Source organism: Eleutherodactylus coqui, chromosome 4 (genome assembly GCF_035609145.1).
Source record: "Eleutherodactylus coqui strain aEleCoq1 chromosome 4, aEleCoq1.hap1, whole genome shotgun sequence".
In the NCBI taxonomy this organism is placed as follows: domain Eukaryota; kingdom Metazoa; phylum Chordata; class Amphibia; order Anura; family Eleutherodactylidae; genus Eleutherodactylus; species Eleutherodactylus coqui.
Window position 1 is genome coordinate 228,483,179 of NC_089840.1, and position 18,900 is coordinate 228,502,078.

The 18,900-nt window shown below is 39.9% G+C and overlaps 1 protein-coding gene across 2 annotated transcripts in view; it reads left to right on the plus strand.

The window, feature by feature from the left end:
* ARID5B (AT-rich interaction domain 5B) overlaps window positions 1-10,732 on the plus strand; it is a 294,257-nt gene extending 283,525 nt beyond the window's left edge. For both annotated transcript variants that reach the window (XM_066600812.1, XM_066600813.1), the window contains one exon: window positions 7,993-10,732. In XM_066600812.1, the coding sequence (XP_066456909.1) occupies window positions 7,993-10,137 (2,145 nt within the window). In that variant the 3' untranslated portion in view covers window positions 10,138-10,732. The remainder of the gene's footprint in view (window positions 1-7,992) is intronic.
* Window positions 10,733-18,900: the final 8,168 nt, after the last annotated feature.

Here is an 18,900-nt window from a genome sequence, read left to right on the forward strand (position 1 = left end):
TTTTTTCTATGGAATATAATGCACCGTTCTGAATAATAGCATTTCAGTTTGGTAGTGTTGCTAAGTAATGGTGGTATGTGAGGATGAACAAGGAAGGTTAAAATGGGAATGCAGACAAAAATATGTACAAGGCTTTGTTTAGTCTTGTTTATATAGATCTCGATGGAATGTCAGCAACTGCTCGGTAAACTGTTACAACGCACTGTTTACCATCAGTACCAACAGGCTGCGCGATCGTGAACAGAGCTGTGTGTTTAATGCTGGGAGTTTAGCAACTGGGGGAAAAAATTCTAGTTTTTAAATTTGTATAAGGGCTTATTCATAGGAGCATATATTGGCCACTGTTTTCATGGCCGGCCAATATACGCTACCATCTGAGCTGTCTTCCCCCTTCCCTCATCGACACTCTGCCTCTCCCCTCCCCTTCGGCTGTTTGCAATGGGAGGAGGTAGGAAGGGGGCTAAGCTAAGCTCCTGCCCCCTCCCCTTTTCCACAGCAAGCAATGGGAAGGGGGAGCTTAGCTCCACCCTATCCCACCCCCTTTCGTAGTAAACAGCCAGAGGGGAGGAGAGAGACAGAGAGCTGGTGAGGGGGAGGGAAGGGGGAAGACAGCTCTGATGGTAGCATATATTGGCCAGCTGTGAAAACGGCAGCCGATATACTCTCCTGTGAATAAGCCCTGAATAATATAATTATGACTTAGAATAGATTTAAGCTGGTTGCAGCATTAAAAAAAATGAAAGTCCACTTTCCAAACCAATTAGATACATTGGAACAATGAAACAAAGATGAAAAAAAGCTACTTTATAAATAAACTTAAATAAACATCTCTTCTTTTGAGTCTACAGCATCTATGCAGACCTGTGTGTTGCCATGGTCCCAGACTACAAACCATTTTTGTGTAGTCTGATCTGTTGTCCCATTCCCCTTTCATTTGTTCCATGCTTTTCACACAAAAAAAAACATTTAGTAGATTAGCAAAAAGTAGGAGACAGACGGAAGGGAGTACAACTACAAAATCAGACTACGCTGAGTATGTAGTCTGTTACCATGGAGACAGATAGATCTGTATGGGAGATTTCTTTAAAAAATTGAGGTGATCTGAAAAGTTGCTTCTGTTTTCGTCTTGTATGCCTTAAGACAATAACAGAAACTTGGTTTCAAAAGCAAGCCTGCCTTTTAAGTCACTCTCGATGTTTCTTGAAATCTTTACTCCCTTTAACACCGTAAGTTAAAAAAATTGTACCTAGTGGGGTCATCATCAATATGAACTTTGTGCTTTTTTTCAATGCAATTGATTGACCATCTGGAGCCTATTAGGAAATTAGAGTGGATTCTTTATTATTTTATCTATTTATTTGTATCGGTTCCCATAGAATGCCATTAATTGGGGGGAAAAAACTTTTGAGCCCGTTTTGTTTCACGTAAATAATAATTATTTCTGTACCGTGTCAGCTGCTATTTATGAGTCATAGAAGAAGAGGTAAAAATAAGAGTAGTGTGTTGTCAGACAATGTAATTCTTTTCATAGACTGTAAGGTTTGTAGTTATCATATGAGTTTCCTTAGTATGTGAACGCTGAAGAGGATGTTTAATTTGTTTTGTACTAAACTGAAAACAGATGTAGAAGAGAAATCTGTAAGTGGATTCTACTTGTTCCTAAAGTTCAGCATGTTCTTAAAACTCTGCTTTAACTAGGCTGTTCTCCAGTTCTGAAAGGAACATCTGAGAATTATTGTTGGTGTATAGTAAATAATGACAGCTCTGAGCAGCGGGGATGAATATTTGCAAGTTATGCAGCACAATACAGCACACTTATTCTTCAGATTGTAGGAGGACGATTTACACTTGGGGGAGCGTTCATTGTACATCATTCTCAATTATGCTGTGGATTATTAAAATAGAAATGGAGCAGTACAATGTCCGTGTGTATGGGTGGGGGAGACCGAATATGGCCAATAAACAGAAGAATATCTTTCAGATGCCCATAATGTAAAGTACAAGCAGCTATGTGCTTAATATCCCCTCCAAATGCAGATTGGGGTCATGCACTCCCTTACATGGTGATACTTTTTGGGGCTTGTGAGTTTAAAAAAAAAACAAACAAAAAAAACCATCACAAAAAAGGATGAGTGAAGGAAGTCTTAAGTGACTGCCAATACACCTTTTTACGAGGTCAGCACAGATTTTCCATGTCGGTAAGAGCAGGGTCTCGACTGGCTGATGTCAACCTCTAATGGTTGGGAGTTGAGAAACCTCCAATCTCGGCCATTCAATGCAACTGCAGCATGTAAAAGGCTGACAGACAGAGGGGGGCTACCTCTGTCATCCACTGGAACCTGCAGTATGATTGTGAGGTACCAATGGGTCACTATGGCACTCAGGGGGTTTGAAAATGGACTCTTGATCTGCCATAGGCCCATGCAGTACACTGCAATATTGATGTATTGCGGTGTATTATAGAAGTGATCATTGCTAAAGAAATTCAAGCCTCGTAGCGGGAAAGAAGTAAAAGAAAGGTAAAAACAAATATTAAAATAGTCAAATCCCCCTCCCCCTTAGTATCTGAAAAATAAAAAGCACAAATTTGGTATCGCTACATTTTTAATGACCCACATAGAAAGGTTAACACATTATTTAAAACACAAGGTGAATGCCGTAAAAATAAAAATACAGGGTAAGGCAAAAATCTGCACACACCTGTATAACTAGTGTAATAATGTGATAATTGACTTCCAGTGTGTGAGAGTATTAATTAGGAGGGAGGCAGCATTTTTTTGGTAGAGATGTTTTTGGTTTTTTAGAGGGAGAGAGGGTCATGTGACATATTAAACCTGGCTAGAATTTACCCAGAAGCACACTAGAAGTTTTGCCCTATCTTTACTTATTTACGAGTTAAGCAAGAGCAAAGTTGGTAAATTCTGTCTGATATCCAGGGCTTTGTTTTTTGCTGGATCACTTAGCAGTGAGGAGTACCTCCAGATATTACAGAATACCACATTCCCATCTGTGCTCAATAAGAACAGTGAGATCCCATGCTGCTTTCCATAAGATGCTACACTTTGCTATGGCTGTATGCAGATGGCTGAATGTGCAATTCCCTGGGCACTGGATTTGGCATGGACGTCTGGTAGAAAGGGGGCCAAGGGTACCGGACTTAACACTTTGGGACTTTTATCTGGCCATTGAAAGTCCCTTATGCTTGCAGAAAAAAAATGCAAATAGTTCACCTGAAACAGAAAATCCTACAGTGCTGTAAAGATATATGAACTACAGCTCTATAGTGTGTGCACGAAGACTGGATTAAATGTTTAACCATGTGCATCTGGCAGAATAGTGGACACATCGAACATGTCATGTAAAGTACTTTGCGAAACTTTGCTCTCAGTTAACTCCTAAAAAAGTAAAGATTTGGCAAAATTGACACTTACATTGTTGTTCTTCGTAAATTCTAGCCAAGACTGCAATATCACATTACTTACTTCCCATTTGAAAAACCTGAGCTGAAATCAAATTAGCTGCCTAAAACATCCTATCCACCAAAAAATGCAGCCTCCTCCTGGTGCCCACCACACAGAACCTAGAAGAAGCAGCGGGCTGTCATGTGGCGCTCATTGAGCACATGACTGCTCAGCCACTCACAGGCTTCAGCAGTGGCTGAGCAGTCACATGCAGAATGAACAGGAAGTGAGCGACTGCCGATTCTTCTGGGTTTTGTGCAGCGGGAACCAGAGCTACAGCGCTGGATGGGAAGCCGCTGGGATAGGTGAATATTTAATTTTTATTGATTTTAAGGCCATTTTTAATTTTTTTTTTTAAATACAAGAAAATACATTTAACACAATTATTTATACTCTGCACGGGGAACACCATAAAAAATACATTTCTAGAAAAAAATGGAGTAAAAAGTGATCTAAAGGTTTTCTGTACCATGGAATGGGATAAATGAAGACTAAAGCTTATCCCACAAAAACAAGCCCTCATGGAGTTCCATCGATGGAGAAAAACTTTATGGCTCTTGAAATGCGGAAACACAAAAGCAAATCTTTTTTTGTGGATAGGGTACAAAAATACAAAAGCATAAACTTGGTATCACTGGAATTGTGTCGACCCAGAGATTAATGTTATCTCTTTTTTTTTTTTTTTTTACTTTGTCTTTATTAAACAGGTTAGGGCAAACATTCAGCATTACAACAATTTTGCAGGGTTTTTTCTTTGTGTATGTATGGATTGTCTCAACCTGCATTTTTTATATTAATTGTATAAAACATAAAACAAAACATTAAATCAAACAAGTTACATACATAAATCTAAGTTTTGACCCATTTTGACCACGTTTTTTTTTTTGTTTTCTTTTTTGGTCTACTGACCTGTGTGTTGAGGATCTTCAAAGTTATCTCATTTTTTAGTCTGCATGCTGAATGCCTTAAAAATTAAAACCTTAAAACTAAGGCAAATTAGTTTTTTTTACCAATTCCCCCCTCCCAAGAAAAAGTTAATAAGTTATACAATTCATTATATGTACCCCAAAATGGTCCCATTCAAAAGTACAACCTGTCGCCCAAAAAACAAGCCCTTGTATGCCTTTGTTGATAGAAGAATTAAAAAGTTATAAGTCTAAGAATGCAAAAATAAATAAAAATGAAAAATTGGCTGTTCATTGGAGCCTAAAGTGGGTCAATGATCAAAGGGTTAAAATTAGAAATGAGCGAGCATGCTCGTCCGAACCTGATGCTCGATAGAGCATAAGTATTCGTTACGGGAGAGTGAGAAAGTATTACACAACCTTCCCCATGCAGAGCATGGGTCATCCTAAAAAGTGCTCGAGTCTCCCATTGACATCAATGGGGTTCGTTACTCAAACCGAGCTCTCGAGTATTACGAAAAACTCGGCTCGAGTAACGAGCACCCGAGCATTTTGGTGCTCGCTCATCTCTAGTTAAAATGACATCAGAGAGGTGCACATTCAGAGACATGGACCTATGTAAAAACTGGTATATATTAACTATATGCAATATAGTTTTATGGGTCCTTACTTAGAGAGTGCTGATGTGCTGGGCAGGGCCATGGCCTCAAATTGCCGCCTTTCCCTAATGCATCACCTAATCCAATAACCTGAAGGGCTATTAAAATTTGCATGCGTAATATGCCGTGAACTGAACTGATTGATTTCAGTGGGTTCATTCACATGACCGTATTTCGCACAAGTATTTAGTTTGAGTAAAAAAACTTGTCTTACATATACTGCGCACAGAATTAGCACAAGTTAAACTACCGTGTTTCCCCGAAAATAAGACAGTGTCTTATATTAATTTTTGTTCAAAAAGGTCTACCTTTTTTACATGTATAGCTGCCTGGACACTATTTAAATTGACTTTTTAAATTAACTGTTAGCAGGGCTTAATTTTGAAGTAGGGCTTATATTTAAAGCATTCTCAAAAAGCCTGAAAAATCATTTTGCATCCTCAAAAATTCTGGAAAATCATGCTATGTCTTATTTTCAGGGTATGTCTTATTTTCAGGGAAACAGGGTAAATAAACTTAAATTGCCCATTGTAATTGAATTGCCTCCATTTAGTCTTTAGGTTCCATAACTGCACAGTAAAATGAAAAAAAAATATATATATATATATATTTTTTTTTAGCTGTATTCTGGTTTTAAATGAAACAGGCATTGGTACTGATCATAATCCAGCAGTGGGATTTTCTTTGTAATGATATTAATTCCACTTCCCTCTCTAAGTTTTCTCATCTGTCTGGTATTTTCATGTAATTGAATAAGCTCTAGAGTCCAGAGATAATGCAATACTTATTAAGCGGCTAATAATGGCATTTGGCTGAATTGGGAAAAAAAATCTAACTGTAAAGATAGTAAAGATTGCAGATAGGAGCGGGCTGCTGCAAAACAGTTGTGAATCATTAGTCTCCTCTTCTTTACCTTTAAAGTAATGACCAGCAGCTTGGCATTTAGATAATGTGCTTCTTTATGCTACCTCAATGCCCGTTATCTTAACAAGAGAGAAGAGGAAATAAGATTTCACAGTGGTTTAAAATTGCTTTCACGCAAGGCAGTGACACTATTGTTTATAGCAATCAGTCAGCACTATCATAGGACACACCACTGACTTTAGGGTCTCGGGGGTTAGTAGACAGCAAAATGTCATCATTCGTGAACACTGGTTTTATCATGGGCTGCATAAAACTGATTCATCTCAAAAGAAATGCTGGCTGACATGAAAACGGCAAAGAAAATTTTTAGCAGTCTACGAATATGTGAGGGACAAGTATTTGTCTACATATCCACCACGTAACTTTTTAAAGTGACAAAAAGCATACCCGACGTTTATGACAACTTTTTAGAAAAAGCAGTAGTGTGTGTACATGAGGGCCAACACTATTTCTGACCATTATATAATTTGTATTCTGCATTTTTCACCAGTTTTTTTTCCTCTGCAGGGTCTTTCTAATTTTCAGTCTTCCATAAGCTAGTGGGTGGAGACTGTCATGCCCCATAAACTGCATATACAGATGACATTAGGGAAGAACTGAGCAGTGTAGATGTGATTCCAGTAGTTGTGAAACAGTAAAACACATATTAGCTGTAGCAACATCTCTTCTCTTGCCCTCTCCATAGACCTCTATGGGTAGAATGTAATCTGCTCTTGCTTTCTAAGATGGATTTAAGCAGTTCTTCAGAGTGAGTGAACAGTTGGAAGGGGGTGAGCCTGATCAATGGAGAAAGAAGCATTTTTCTCTGATAAGATAATACTAAGTTTCTTATATTCACCCGTACTACTGATTTAATGCAAAGTTTGTTGAAAAATTAATGACCATTTCAAGTAAACGTCTACTTTTTAACAGCAGTTTTTAATATCAAATTGTGTTCTGATACATTTTCCTACTATACTGTATACCGGTGTTTCTGCTACAATGTTATAAATTCCCTGCATAGATGTAAATTTACATAGTATGCTAGGCTGAAAAAAGGCAAATGTCCATCCAGTTCAGCCTGTTTCCACCCCCATCCTTACTGTTGATCCATGGGAAAGCAAAAAAAAAAACCAATGAGGCAGAAGCCAATTTGCCCCATTTTGGGGGGAAAAATTCCTTCCCGACTTGAGCTTAAAGGGGTATTCCCATTTTAGTTTTCATGGCTTAGATGGCAAAATCTGGCCCCATTTCTGATGACTTGTTGGAAATCACTAAGCTCTTCAGCCCAACGCAGTTTCTGTAGCTCTCGTTGAAGTGGTTGAGAGCTACGGAAATACTGTAGAGCAGCACGCAATGCCATTTCCGTAATTCACTGAGTTATGGAAGCAGTATAGAGTGCTGTGTAATGCTGTTTCTGTAACTTCCATTCACTTCAATGAGCGCTACGGAAACCGCATTGGGCTTTAGCGCTTAGCTGATTCCTTAGGCTCCGGTGGGGGGCCAGCATTTATTGCAGCAGCTTCCCATCTGGGCTATGAAAACCCGAAATGGGAATGCCTCTTTAAATAATAAAATTCCAGCAGCTAGTAGCTGCCAGAAGAGGGAAATTAAGAGAATCCTACAATATTGTACAGTGTTGCTGTCATGTACAATGTAGAAGTAGTTTGCAGCGAGCGCCATCCAGTGGCAGCTGTGATGTAATCTAGATCTGTGGGGAGGATTTAGCGCCATCAGATTAAAAAAAGCTCTGACAGCAATAAAAATATGTTTAGTTACTACATTGAGTGATCGGTCCCATCCCTACTACTAATATGACAAGGACTGTCAACAGAGGAATGAACTAAACATTTTATCTGCCAAGCTTTCTGATCTGTGACTTGGGCATGTGTTGAAATAGTATAGTGATAGTACTGCCAATAGTCAGGGGTCAAATAGTCACAACCAAATATAACAAGCATCATATTACTATTTACAATTAGTAGAATTGGAGCTTAATTCAGGTTGACTATTTGAATGATTTTGTTTAAAAGACGGGCACTAAAAAAAGTTTGTGTTTTTCAGGCTTCACCACTTGAGGAAATGCATCAGGATGTAGATGAGAAAAACCTGTCTTTTACGTGCGATTCAGAGGACATCAAGCCAAGGGTAGACAACTCTGATTCGATAGAAGATGGCCAGTGCACATCACTGGATGAAGATGAACCGGATGAGTCCATTCCTAGCATACGCCATGTGAAAGAAAACGATAAAATGCACTCAGAACCTATTTCCATTGACTCATTCCCCCACGTCCGAAAAGAGAGTTCCAGTTTAGCCGATGATGAACCAGAAACACTCCTAGAAAGCCCAACTGTACTAAAAGCAGAGCGTTGCAAGCAAGAATTGCCAGATTCATCAGAAAGGGAAGTACGGGAAGGACATTACAACACGTTTCCCTCAATTCAGGTCCAACTGCAGCACGAAATCCATGTGGAAGATGAAAAATTACCAGATATGCCAGATTATATTGCTAATTGTACAGTCAAGATGGATCCACTGGGTTCTGAGGACCTTAAAAACCCTCTGGACAGCAACGTTTTACAGAATGCATTGAAGCAGAATCCTAGAGTCTACTTGGTTCAGACTCTGGACATGTTGAAAGAGAAGGATACTTCATCATCATCATCCAATGACGAATCATCATTCAGTTACACACCTCTGCTTTATTCAAGGGGAAACCCAGGAATAATGTCTCCATTAGCAAAAAAGAAGCTTTTGTCACAGGTTAGCGGGGCTTCACAAACTGGAAGTTACCCTTATGGCTCACCCCCACCGCTAATTAGCAAAAAAAAATTAAATTCCAAAATGGAGGTATCTCAACCGTTTGCGCAAACCCATCAGGTATTGAACTCTGAAACAGTGGCCATTAACAGACCATCTGTGATACAACACGTTCAAAGTTTTAAGCAAAAAACAGCAGATGACAAAAAGAGTTTAAGTGACCTGTACAAAAGTAGTACTTTAAGCAAAACAGACTCTTACCGTAGTGAGTTTGCCAAGCAGCATCAGAGTGTGTTGGCAGAGTCCTACTCCTTGAAGTCCAGTATGCTTGAATGCAAAGAGCAAATGGCTGAGAAAAGGGCTGCACACAATTCCAATGTACCAGCCTTTTTGGCCGAATTTTACTCATCACCTCATCTGCATAGGCTTTACCGACAAACAGAGCACCATCTTCATAATGAACATTCATCAAAATACCATCCTCGGGAAATGTATAGAGAAAGTGAAAATATGTCCACACACAAACATCATGAGAAACTTCACTACCATCACGCGGTACATCAACAAGAAAAACAGAATGTGTCAAACCATATGGATGACCAGCCGACTGATTTGAGCCTTCCAAAATCTATGCACAAGCACACTTCAAAAATGCCAGGAACCAACCTCTCTCATCATTTGGTACAGCAAGAAAGCAAAACCCACAGTCCATTTCAAGTTCCAAACAGTAAGGCTATTGGCATAGACTGTAACCCAAAAGCCTGTAGAGTTTCACCAATGCCGATACAAGTATCAAAAAGGCACGCAGAATTGGTTCACAGGTCCATTAAAACTCACGGTGTAAGACTTGATAACCTAAGGAAGATGGAAGCCACTGTTCATCCAATCACGGTTGGTAAAGCCAGTCCTCAGAACTTTGGGGCCTCACGATCTTTGAAAAGAAATCTAGAGGACATGGACAGCCCTATCTGTGAGAAAAAAATAAGAGCAGTGTCTCCTCTAAATATACCAAAGGAGATATCGGGTCAAGAGGGTGAAAGCAGCAAATCACTGCATGACATTCATTCTGGTAGTATGATGGAGAGTCACAAATATCCACTATCAACACCAGTCTTTACCGGGATCTATCCCGGAGGCTTATGTAGTGGGCTTAGCACGCGCATACCACCTGCCTATTCCCATCCACTGCATTACTTGAAAAACCAGAGTGTGCTTTCACCACTAATGCAACCCTTAGCTCTTCATTCCTTGATGATGCAAAGACAATATCTAACCAACTCCACTAACTCTCAGCAGCTATATAGACATTTGGCTTCAGCCACCCCAGTAGGATCTTCATATGGTGACCTACTACACAACAACCTTTATCCTTTAACAGCTATCAACCCACAGTCTTCTTTTCCTTCCTCCCAGCTATCATCTGTACACCCCAGCACAAAACTTTAAGCAATGTCCCCATGGCGAAAAAAAAAAAAAAAATCATCAAATTGTCAATACTTTAGCTACATTCCTTGCCTAGCACAAATATTATGCATAAAAAACGCTCTCTTACTGTGTGAGACGCACTGTAACTCTACATGTAACATATTCGAGGTAAGAACAATGGAGTCAAGGTCACACTTTGTGTTATTTTAGTTTTATGATGGAAACAGCTTGCACAAAAAACAGCACCTGGTGTACTCAGTACATTGGTGACAGAAGGTAAAAAAAAAACCAAGAAATAAAAACAACTAAAAAAAGCTGGAATATCGTAGGGTCAGATGTCACAACGTACTCTAGACAATGCTTTTGCTTTTTTTTTTCTTTTTTTTTTTTGACTGTTAAAGGTTCAATCAATGCAATGTATAGTTACAAGTAAATTTACAAGTAAATTTTAACACTATAATGGCAGAGGAAAGTTAAACACTGTTTATTCAACTGTATATATCTGCCAGTGTCACTGTCTGTTCTATTAATTTATATGGAATAAGCCCTCGGTTGATTTCTTTGCTTTTTTAAAAATCTTTTTGTTTTTTATTAAACAGTTGTGTGTTAACGGCAAGGTCATTTTCAGAGGCTGATTTTGTGTGTGTTGTCAGGATTCGAACTTTTTAAGAAGCAGCTTTTTACTATTCATACATATACATGGAAACACATCTTACTCATTCATTATACCCAAGAGTGTGTTCTTGGGGTATCGGTATACTTAACCGAAAATGCCTATCAAAAAAAATGAAACATTAGCTTGTAAGAATTTTTTCTGTTTTTCTTTCCTGTTAATGCTTTGTGTTCCTTACTGTTACAGCATGGAAGTTACTTTAGTGCCCATCTCATTTTATTTACAAGGTGGTTGTTTCGAATGAGCACATAGTAGAGTTGCCAACACATGAACCCTAAAGAGTTGAACATTTTGAGTTCTGCCCCCATTCTACTTATGAACTCCCTGGAACAGCCCCAGGCAACTTACTATAAACTCTGGGCCCTCCAGTTAAAGGGAATAATAAGGTGTTTATGGACTTCTGTTTCGCAATCCCCCCCCCCCCCCCCCTCCTGTCAACAGTGGTGTAATAGAAGAATGTCATCAATGTATCGGGATGTGAAAACTGAGGTTTTTCTTGCAGATTTTACATTTTTTTGTGTGTATGTGACACTGTGTGATATCACAGTAATAATATCACCCAGAATATGCCAATTTTAAGGTTACAATTAGGGATGAGCGAGCATACTCGCTATGGGCAATTGCTCAAGCGAGCCTTGCCCTTAGCGAGTACCTGCCCACTCGAGAAAAAAGGTTCGGGTGCCGGCGGCGGGCAGGGAGCTGCTCGGGAGAGCGGGGAGGAACGGAAGGGAGATCTCTCTCCCCCCGCTTCCCTCTACTGACTGCTGCAACTCACCGCTCCCCTGCGCCGGCACTCGAACCTTTCCTCTCGAGCGGGCAGGTACTAGCTAAGGGCAGTGCTCGCTCAAGCAATTGCCCTTAACGAGTATACTCGCTCATCTCTAGTTACAATATTAAAGTGGTTGTGTCAAGTTATGAAGTTTTCCGTTTTCCAACAGAAAAGTGGATAACTTTGTAAATTGGTAGGGGTCCGAATACTGGGACACCCATCGATCTCAAGACCTGGGGTTTTGTCGGTTTCCGAGTAAATGGAACAGAGGTCGTGCAGGTGGACATTAGATAGTTCAGTTGTTTCAGCAATCTCTAGCGCTGTCATTGAAGTGAATGGAGTGGTGGAGCGCCTGTGTAACTACTGCTCCATTCACTCAGGGACCAACTGGACCCCCGTTCTCGAGATCATGGTCATTGCAAAGGTCGGACCCCAACTGATGAAAAAGTTATCACCTATCCTATGGATAAGGGTAAACCTTATAACTTGGCACAAACCCTTTAAAGGGGTATAATCATAGTGTTCTGAAAGTTAAAAGTGGTTTCACACAGTGAGTTTTGGAAAAACACCACAAATGTTCTTGATGCTGTTTTTTGACCTGAAGCCAGAAGTAGATCCAACAAAAAGGAGAAGTAAAAGTCATTCAATTATATTTCCTTTTCCCTTGAAATCTACTTTTGATTTTGCCCCAAAAACTGCAATTTTTTCCAAGAAACGCTATATTTAAAAGTGCAGTACCCTAAGCATTCCAAGTGTCCCCTTTCTACTGATTAGAAAACATTACAATTCATACTAAGGTTATTTATATTCTTTACGTTAGCATGTGCACATACAGCCATTTCTTGTTACTTTGGAAAGTTTGACCTTTTTTTATAGTAAAACAAAGCAAACTCAGCAACAATTCAATATTTTTTAATTCCTGCTCTCTAGCCTAGTAATATTTGTACAAAAGAAAATAATCAGGGGGTGATTTGAGGAACATTTGTCATTTCCTCACACTGTAATTATAAGTTCTTTGTGGTATCATGGTACAAGATCACATCAGCAGTGGGATTCTGGTCTCAGCCAATAAAAACTCTTTCTATAATGAAAAGTTGAACAATTTTCCATTCTACTTTCTACATCAATCCGTCTAGGCCATGTGATAGCCACGGGTAACACAGTTTGTTACAGTATGGATATCAGAGGTCTGCCTTGTAAGAAGCCAAGCATCAGTGTGATCAGGGGTCCCTTAAGCCTTTATAATGCTTGAGGCGAAATGTAAAATGGTGCTCCCCGCCCCAAAAATTTTTTGCAGGCATTAAAAATGCCAATACAGAAGATACCCAACACGTTTGAACACATTTGTCTGAATGAGTGATAGTCCCTCCAGTAGTGGCCTCAATAGTAATTGTAACCACTTTGATGGCTACAGTAGTTATAGTGACCATGTTAGTTGTCCAAGTTGTAAAATGACCCCCCATAGTGACAATGTTAGTAATAGTGCCCCCCATAATGGTCCCATTAGTACTAGCAACTCCCTTAATAGCCTCAATAGGAATACTGACGCTGTTTGTGGCCCCAGTAGTAATAGAATCCTCTATAGTGGCTCCGGTAGTAATAATGGCCTCCCTATTGGCCTCTGACCCGGCAGCAACCTAAAAAGTCATTCACACACCCAACCTGCAGCTCTGGTCTGCTGACCCCTGACCTCCACATCTGCGCTGCATAGAGGCTAGAATCTGCATGCAGGAATGCAGATGCCAGGGGAAGAGGTCAGGAGTCACAGACTCTGAAGTGGTGGCTGTCGATGGACTAGAGCTGTAGGCTGGGTGAGTGTAGTTCTTTTGGGGTTGCTGGCTGGCCAACTCGTAGCTGCCAATTGTTTTTTTTCCACAGCCATTAATAGCCATTAAAAAATAATTACCAGCCAGGTGGCAACACAACGCCCCTCTAAGGTCCTGCAGACGGCCACCTCATGACAGCGACACCCCTGTGTGAGATTATCACATTACCAGGACGGATTATATATTTACTGGAAATTATGATTGCATGACAGAAAGCAAAGATCTTGATAACTTTGAGAAATTGATATAAAAAGGATATTGGAAAATTTTATAACTTTCCATTATACAATGCGACTGATCTCTATTTGCTGAAACCAGTATGTTTTGTCTTAAGTACGGAATCAGATTCTGTCACACCTAAAGCAATTATACAAATTCGTAAATGAAACCACTCTATGCTAGTTAAAAGGGTTATCCCACCAAAATTACTTATCTACAGGATAGTGAATAAATGAGTGATCGCTAGGGGGTGGGTACTGCTGGGACTGCCAGGGATCACAAGAATGGGGCACCACAACTCCCTCTAGTGAATGGAGCAGTGGTGCACAAGCTTAACTTCATTCACTATTGGAACTGAGGGAGATAGCCAAATGCTGGACTCACTGTACCTATCCTGGGAATAGGTGCTAAATGATTTTGGTGGGACCCCTTTAATATCATTAACTACCCAACTTTCCGCTGTACCTGCTATAAATTACTGCCAAATAGCATTGCCCCCCCCCCCTTAAAATGGTTTGCACGTTGACCTGTTTATCCGTTTGTATAAATGTAGATATACAAATATTGCAAAGCTAGAAGGACTATTGTAATCAAATCACATTGTGTATTCTCGTGCGCTCCTGATAATCAAGTCACCTAACAGTACTAGGTAGGAATAGAAGATAGAACTTTGTTTTCGGATACCCGTATATAGGGACACACCTCTTGGTTGATCTGACTTTCTCCTCTCATTTCAAATAAACTACTTGTTTACTAGTACAACTTTATTATGACCTAGCTATCTAGCCAATAATTGTATGTGCTGTGTAATGCTTGGTTTACTCACCAGGCTTGTTTTGCATTTTGCACTATAGTCTGTCTCGCGAAGAGAATGTAGCCAATAGCAGCGACATTGAGTCTATCACTCCGCCGTTTGTGGTTGGGCAACAGTCTTCGTTGACCCGAGGAAAGGACAGGTGGCCAATTCCTAACTACAAATGGCCGAGTGATACACTCAATGCTGCCGCCATCGGCTGCATACTCTTCATGAGACAGACTACAGTCATTTGTCATAGAGAGTAATAGGAATGGATACAAAATTGAGAAGTGTGAAGATTTCCTTTTATTCTTCTGCTCTTTTGCAATATAGAATTGGTTTATCTGAAAAAACAAAAAGGAAGAAAATGTTAAAAATAACTTAAGGCTGGATTCACGCACAATTTTTAGATGATTTTTGGGGGGTTAGGCAAGCTTTGTTGCTGTTAGTGAGTAGAATATGAAATTCTCAAATGTGTTTTTCTTTGTGCTGCTTTTTGGTGCATTTTCCACCCAGAGTTCAATTTTACCAAAAACTTCACAAAAAAATACTAGTCCCCAGGCAAACTGGATTGCATTTTTTGGTGCAGTTTTTTAATGGCATGGTGAAGGTGGTCTTACAGAGGTTATCCACTTCTTAAGTATTGATGATCTATCCTGAGGATAGGCCATTAATGGTTGATGGGGAAGGGGAGGGGGGCAGCACTGCTCACGATAGGTGGTCAATAGAGATGAGCGAGCACGCTCGGTAAGGTCAGTTACTCGAGCAAGCATCGCTCTTCTCGAGTAACTGCCTTCTCGTCCGAGCAGGCTCGGGTGGGCAGCGGGGGAGAGTGAGAGATCTCTCTCTCCCCGCCGCTCCCCCCCCCCCCCCCCCCCGAACACGCTCGGACGAGAAGGCAGTTACTCGAGAAGAGCAATGCTCGCTCAAGTAACTGAGCTTACCGAGCGTGCTCGCTCATCTCTAGTGGTCAATAGTTGATTGTCAGAAGTCCTGAGTGTTGGACTCCTCCTGAGCAACTATTAACCTATTATGAGGATAGGTCTTCGGTATTTAAGAGTGGACAACCCCTTTAGGAGGTTTGGGTTCATTAAAATATACATACCATTTTATTTTTCTAATATATAGTTATATGAATAGTAATAATCTATCTGTATGGTGTTAACCTATCCAGCAAAGCTTTACAATCATGTTCTAATTTATTCTCAACATTTTACACAGCAAATACATTGTCCAGAAGTAACTAGATGAAAAGTTCAAGAAAAAAATGCACTTGCCCTTAAACTTTGTGGAATGTCAAAAACCAGGAATCTATACAGCATTTGTGTTCCCTAGAGACCGCACGCCTGTCATTGTAAATCAGCCTCCTGTATTGCCCCACAGTAATGCAGCTTTCTGCTGTTCTAAGCAACTTTGTAAATGTGGGGAATGCCAGTGTTAAGACTTGAAAATCATATAGAGAAATGTTCTATTTTACCAAATTAAACACGAACCTTAAATATACTTTTCCCAACAATGGATGAATTCTAGGCATCCAGTTATATGTAAAAGTATCCAGTTAAATCACTAATGAGTACAATGGATGGTATATCGGTGACAGATTCGATAGCAGTTTTTATCATATATATGTGTACCTTGAATGCTTCTTCTCTTTTGTTTTTCCTTAAGTCACACCCAGTGGTTGATGTTAGATATAGGACTCGGATGACATTTGATGAGCAGATATAACCAAGTATCACATTAGTCCCCAATGTGCGGTCATAACAAGTAGCAACACCACCTACCATTAACGCTTTGTCCACCAATTTTGGATTATTGAACAGCCTTTAAAACATATGCTTTCAGTGGCGAGCGGTACAAATCTAAGGGAAAAGCTAAGAGGAAGGGGGTGATAGTGGCTTAGGAAACTCTGATTCTTGAAATCTCACTTACACCTAACTTTGAGTCATGATTGGTTAGGAAAATCAAAAATATGGCCACTCTAATTTTCCCCAGGCATTATTGCTTGACCATATATGCAAACCAACTAAATTATTTGCTTATTGGATGACCTGACTGGAAATGGAGGGCATATCCATCAGTAATGTAATGCAAGGGTCCCCAACTCCAGTCCAGTCCTCAGGGACCACCAACAGGTCATGCTTTCAGGATATCCTATTGTAAGCACACCTGTGGCAATGTCTGAGGCACTGACCATAATTACATCACCTGTGCAACACTGAGGAAATCCTGAAAACATGACCTGTTGGTGGTCCCTGAGATCTGGAGTTGGGAAACACTGATCTAATGCATATGAACGCACAGAGATTCATTTGGTCATGACTAGTGTTGAGTGAACCGAACCAGTAGTACCCTGTTTCAAGTCAAACTTTGCTAAACGTGTGGTTAAATCTAAACCTGAACCAAGCGTTTAGCAAAGTTTGACCCACAAGAGAATTCTACTGGCTTGGTTCGCTCAACACTAGTCATGAACACTGGTGTATAACACTGTCGAAGAGCCATAAAAGCCCTGTATAACACTCTCTGAGTTTTATACAGGGCTTAGACCGTGTTATACATCAGTTTGGGGGGGGGGGGTCTTTCTGAACTTTCAGTTTGGCTTGAACTAATTCAGACTGAACAAAACGTTTTGCGAAACTTCGTCAAACCTGTAGAACCGAACGTTTCAAAAATTCACTAGTCATGACTAATCTGACCACTGTATGGACTATGATTTTTTTTTCACATGCATTCATTTAAACCCTCCCATGTATCTCGTATTTACTACTTATCCTACAAAATTATCCTATTTATAGAAATAACATTGATGCCTTATCTAATTACAGCTCTCGTTTCTTTGGAAATTAGTGCACCGAGCTACAAACCCAGAGCGGTTTTTAATACTGTAATGATATATACCTGCTGACACTTTAGTCCAAAGGATAAAACTATTAAAACATTTTTACTTTATAAGCCCTTAATAAGGACAGTGCCTCTAAACCATGGTCTATGAATTTCAGCATTAATCGCTATGTCTTTCTTCTGGTAAGGTGACCGGTAACAATGACTGTGAGCCGCCATGAGTGAATCCCATTCTCCTCTGACATTCAGCTCAATTCACCCACTTGCGGAAATTTCTTTTCATCATGTTAATATCAAGTAATATTAACACACACCTGTTACCTTCCTGCAGTCAACAAGCCCATATTCATGAGCTACCTGGCAGCTTATGAATATTCATCAGGTTCTGTGAATATTAATTGTAAAGAGCCTTAATGATGTCACTGCTCCTATTGAATTAATAAGCGGCGGTCTCATGAATATTGGCAGCATTCTGCGTAGTCGACAGGTGCTCTTTAAAACTGTAAAGATATACAGATCTGACTTAATTTTAGTCTGTTTTAATATACAAAGATTTGAATTACATGGAGTATTTCTAGCCTAGTTAAAGGGGTATTCCGGGGACAGACTAACATTTTTAATATCTAGTATTCATCATGATAAGAAGTCATTTTGTAACAGGGTCACTTACCTAGTCTAGCTACTTTCTTCATTTTCTATCTGTCATGTGACCCTCCACCTGAAAAATATCTCCACTTCCTCTGACATTTGGTCCACATTTGCTACTTCCTCCCCTATCCATAGCCTCCAACTTCCTGTGAGCAGTGCATGATGGGAGGATGGGGTGGAAGTACTGCTCCGTATTGCTCATGTGCAGTTCAGAGTGCAGAAGGTCTGGTCTGTCTGCTTCAGCTGCTTTCTCTGGCTCTCTTAGTAAGAGGGAGGTTGGTGCTAGTAAGTTGTAGGACCTGTAAGCTGGGGGCGGAGCTACAGTGCTGGCCGGTAGACCAGCTCTATGCAGTCTGGGAATTGTAGGTAACAGTCTGTTGCAGCGTTGACGGTGGAAGCGATGCATGTAAACACAGAGGCAGATTAGCGGCTGAGCGAGACGAAAAACAGGGTCCAGTGTGGCAGATAAAAGGTACCGGTTGCCGCTACTTAGCTCTTCCTCCAACAATTTAGCATTTTCAGAATTAATATTTTTTTGCCCAGAAAACCCCTTTAAACATCATAATTGTAAAAAAAAAAATTTAAATTAAAAAAAAACAGAGCCGTACTCGATCTTTACTAAGCCATAAAGCCGTTCACAGAAGACTTAATATATAAAACCGCTTGATTATCTTTCACAGTGGGCAAGCAAATTTAGCTGTGCACATAACATAAACTGCCATGAATTATTCTTTATTCAAATGAAAACAAATGTAAGTAAATGTAAGTACTTCCAGATCTCTGACGAGAATTATATTAATAAACCGCTTCCTTTGTTCTCTAATCATTTTGGTGTAAACATTAGAGAAATGAAAGCGTTTAACATTCCACGTTCCAGGCAGATACCGGTCTATGGAAATGTTCCTGCAAAAGGGGAATTGATATTTAGGAAAACTACATAGAGAATAGAGGTAATTAGAGGCTGATTTAACGTTATGTATTGCATTCTCTTGAGTGCTGTAAAATCTGCTGG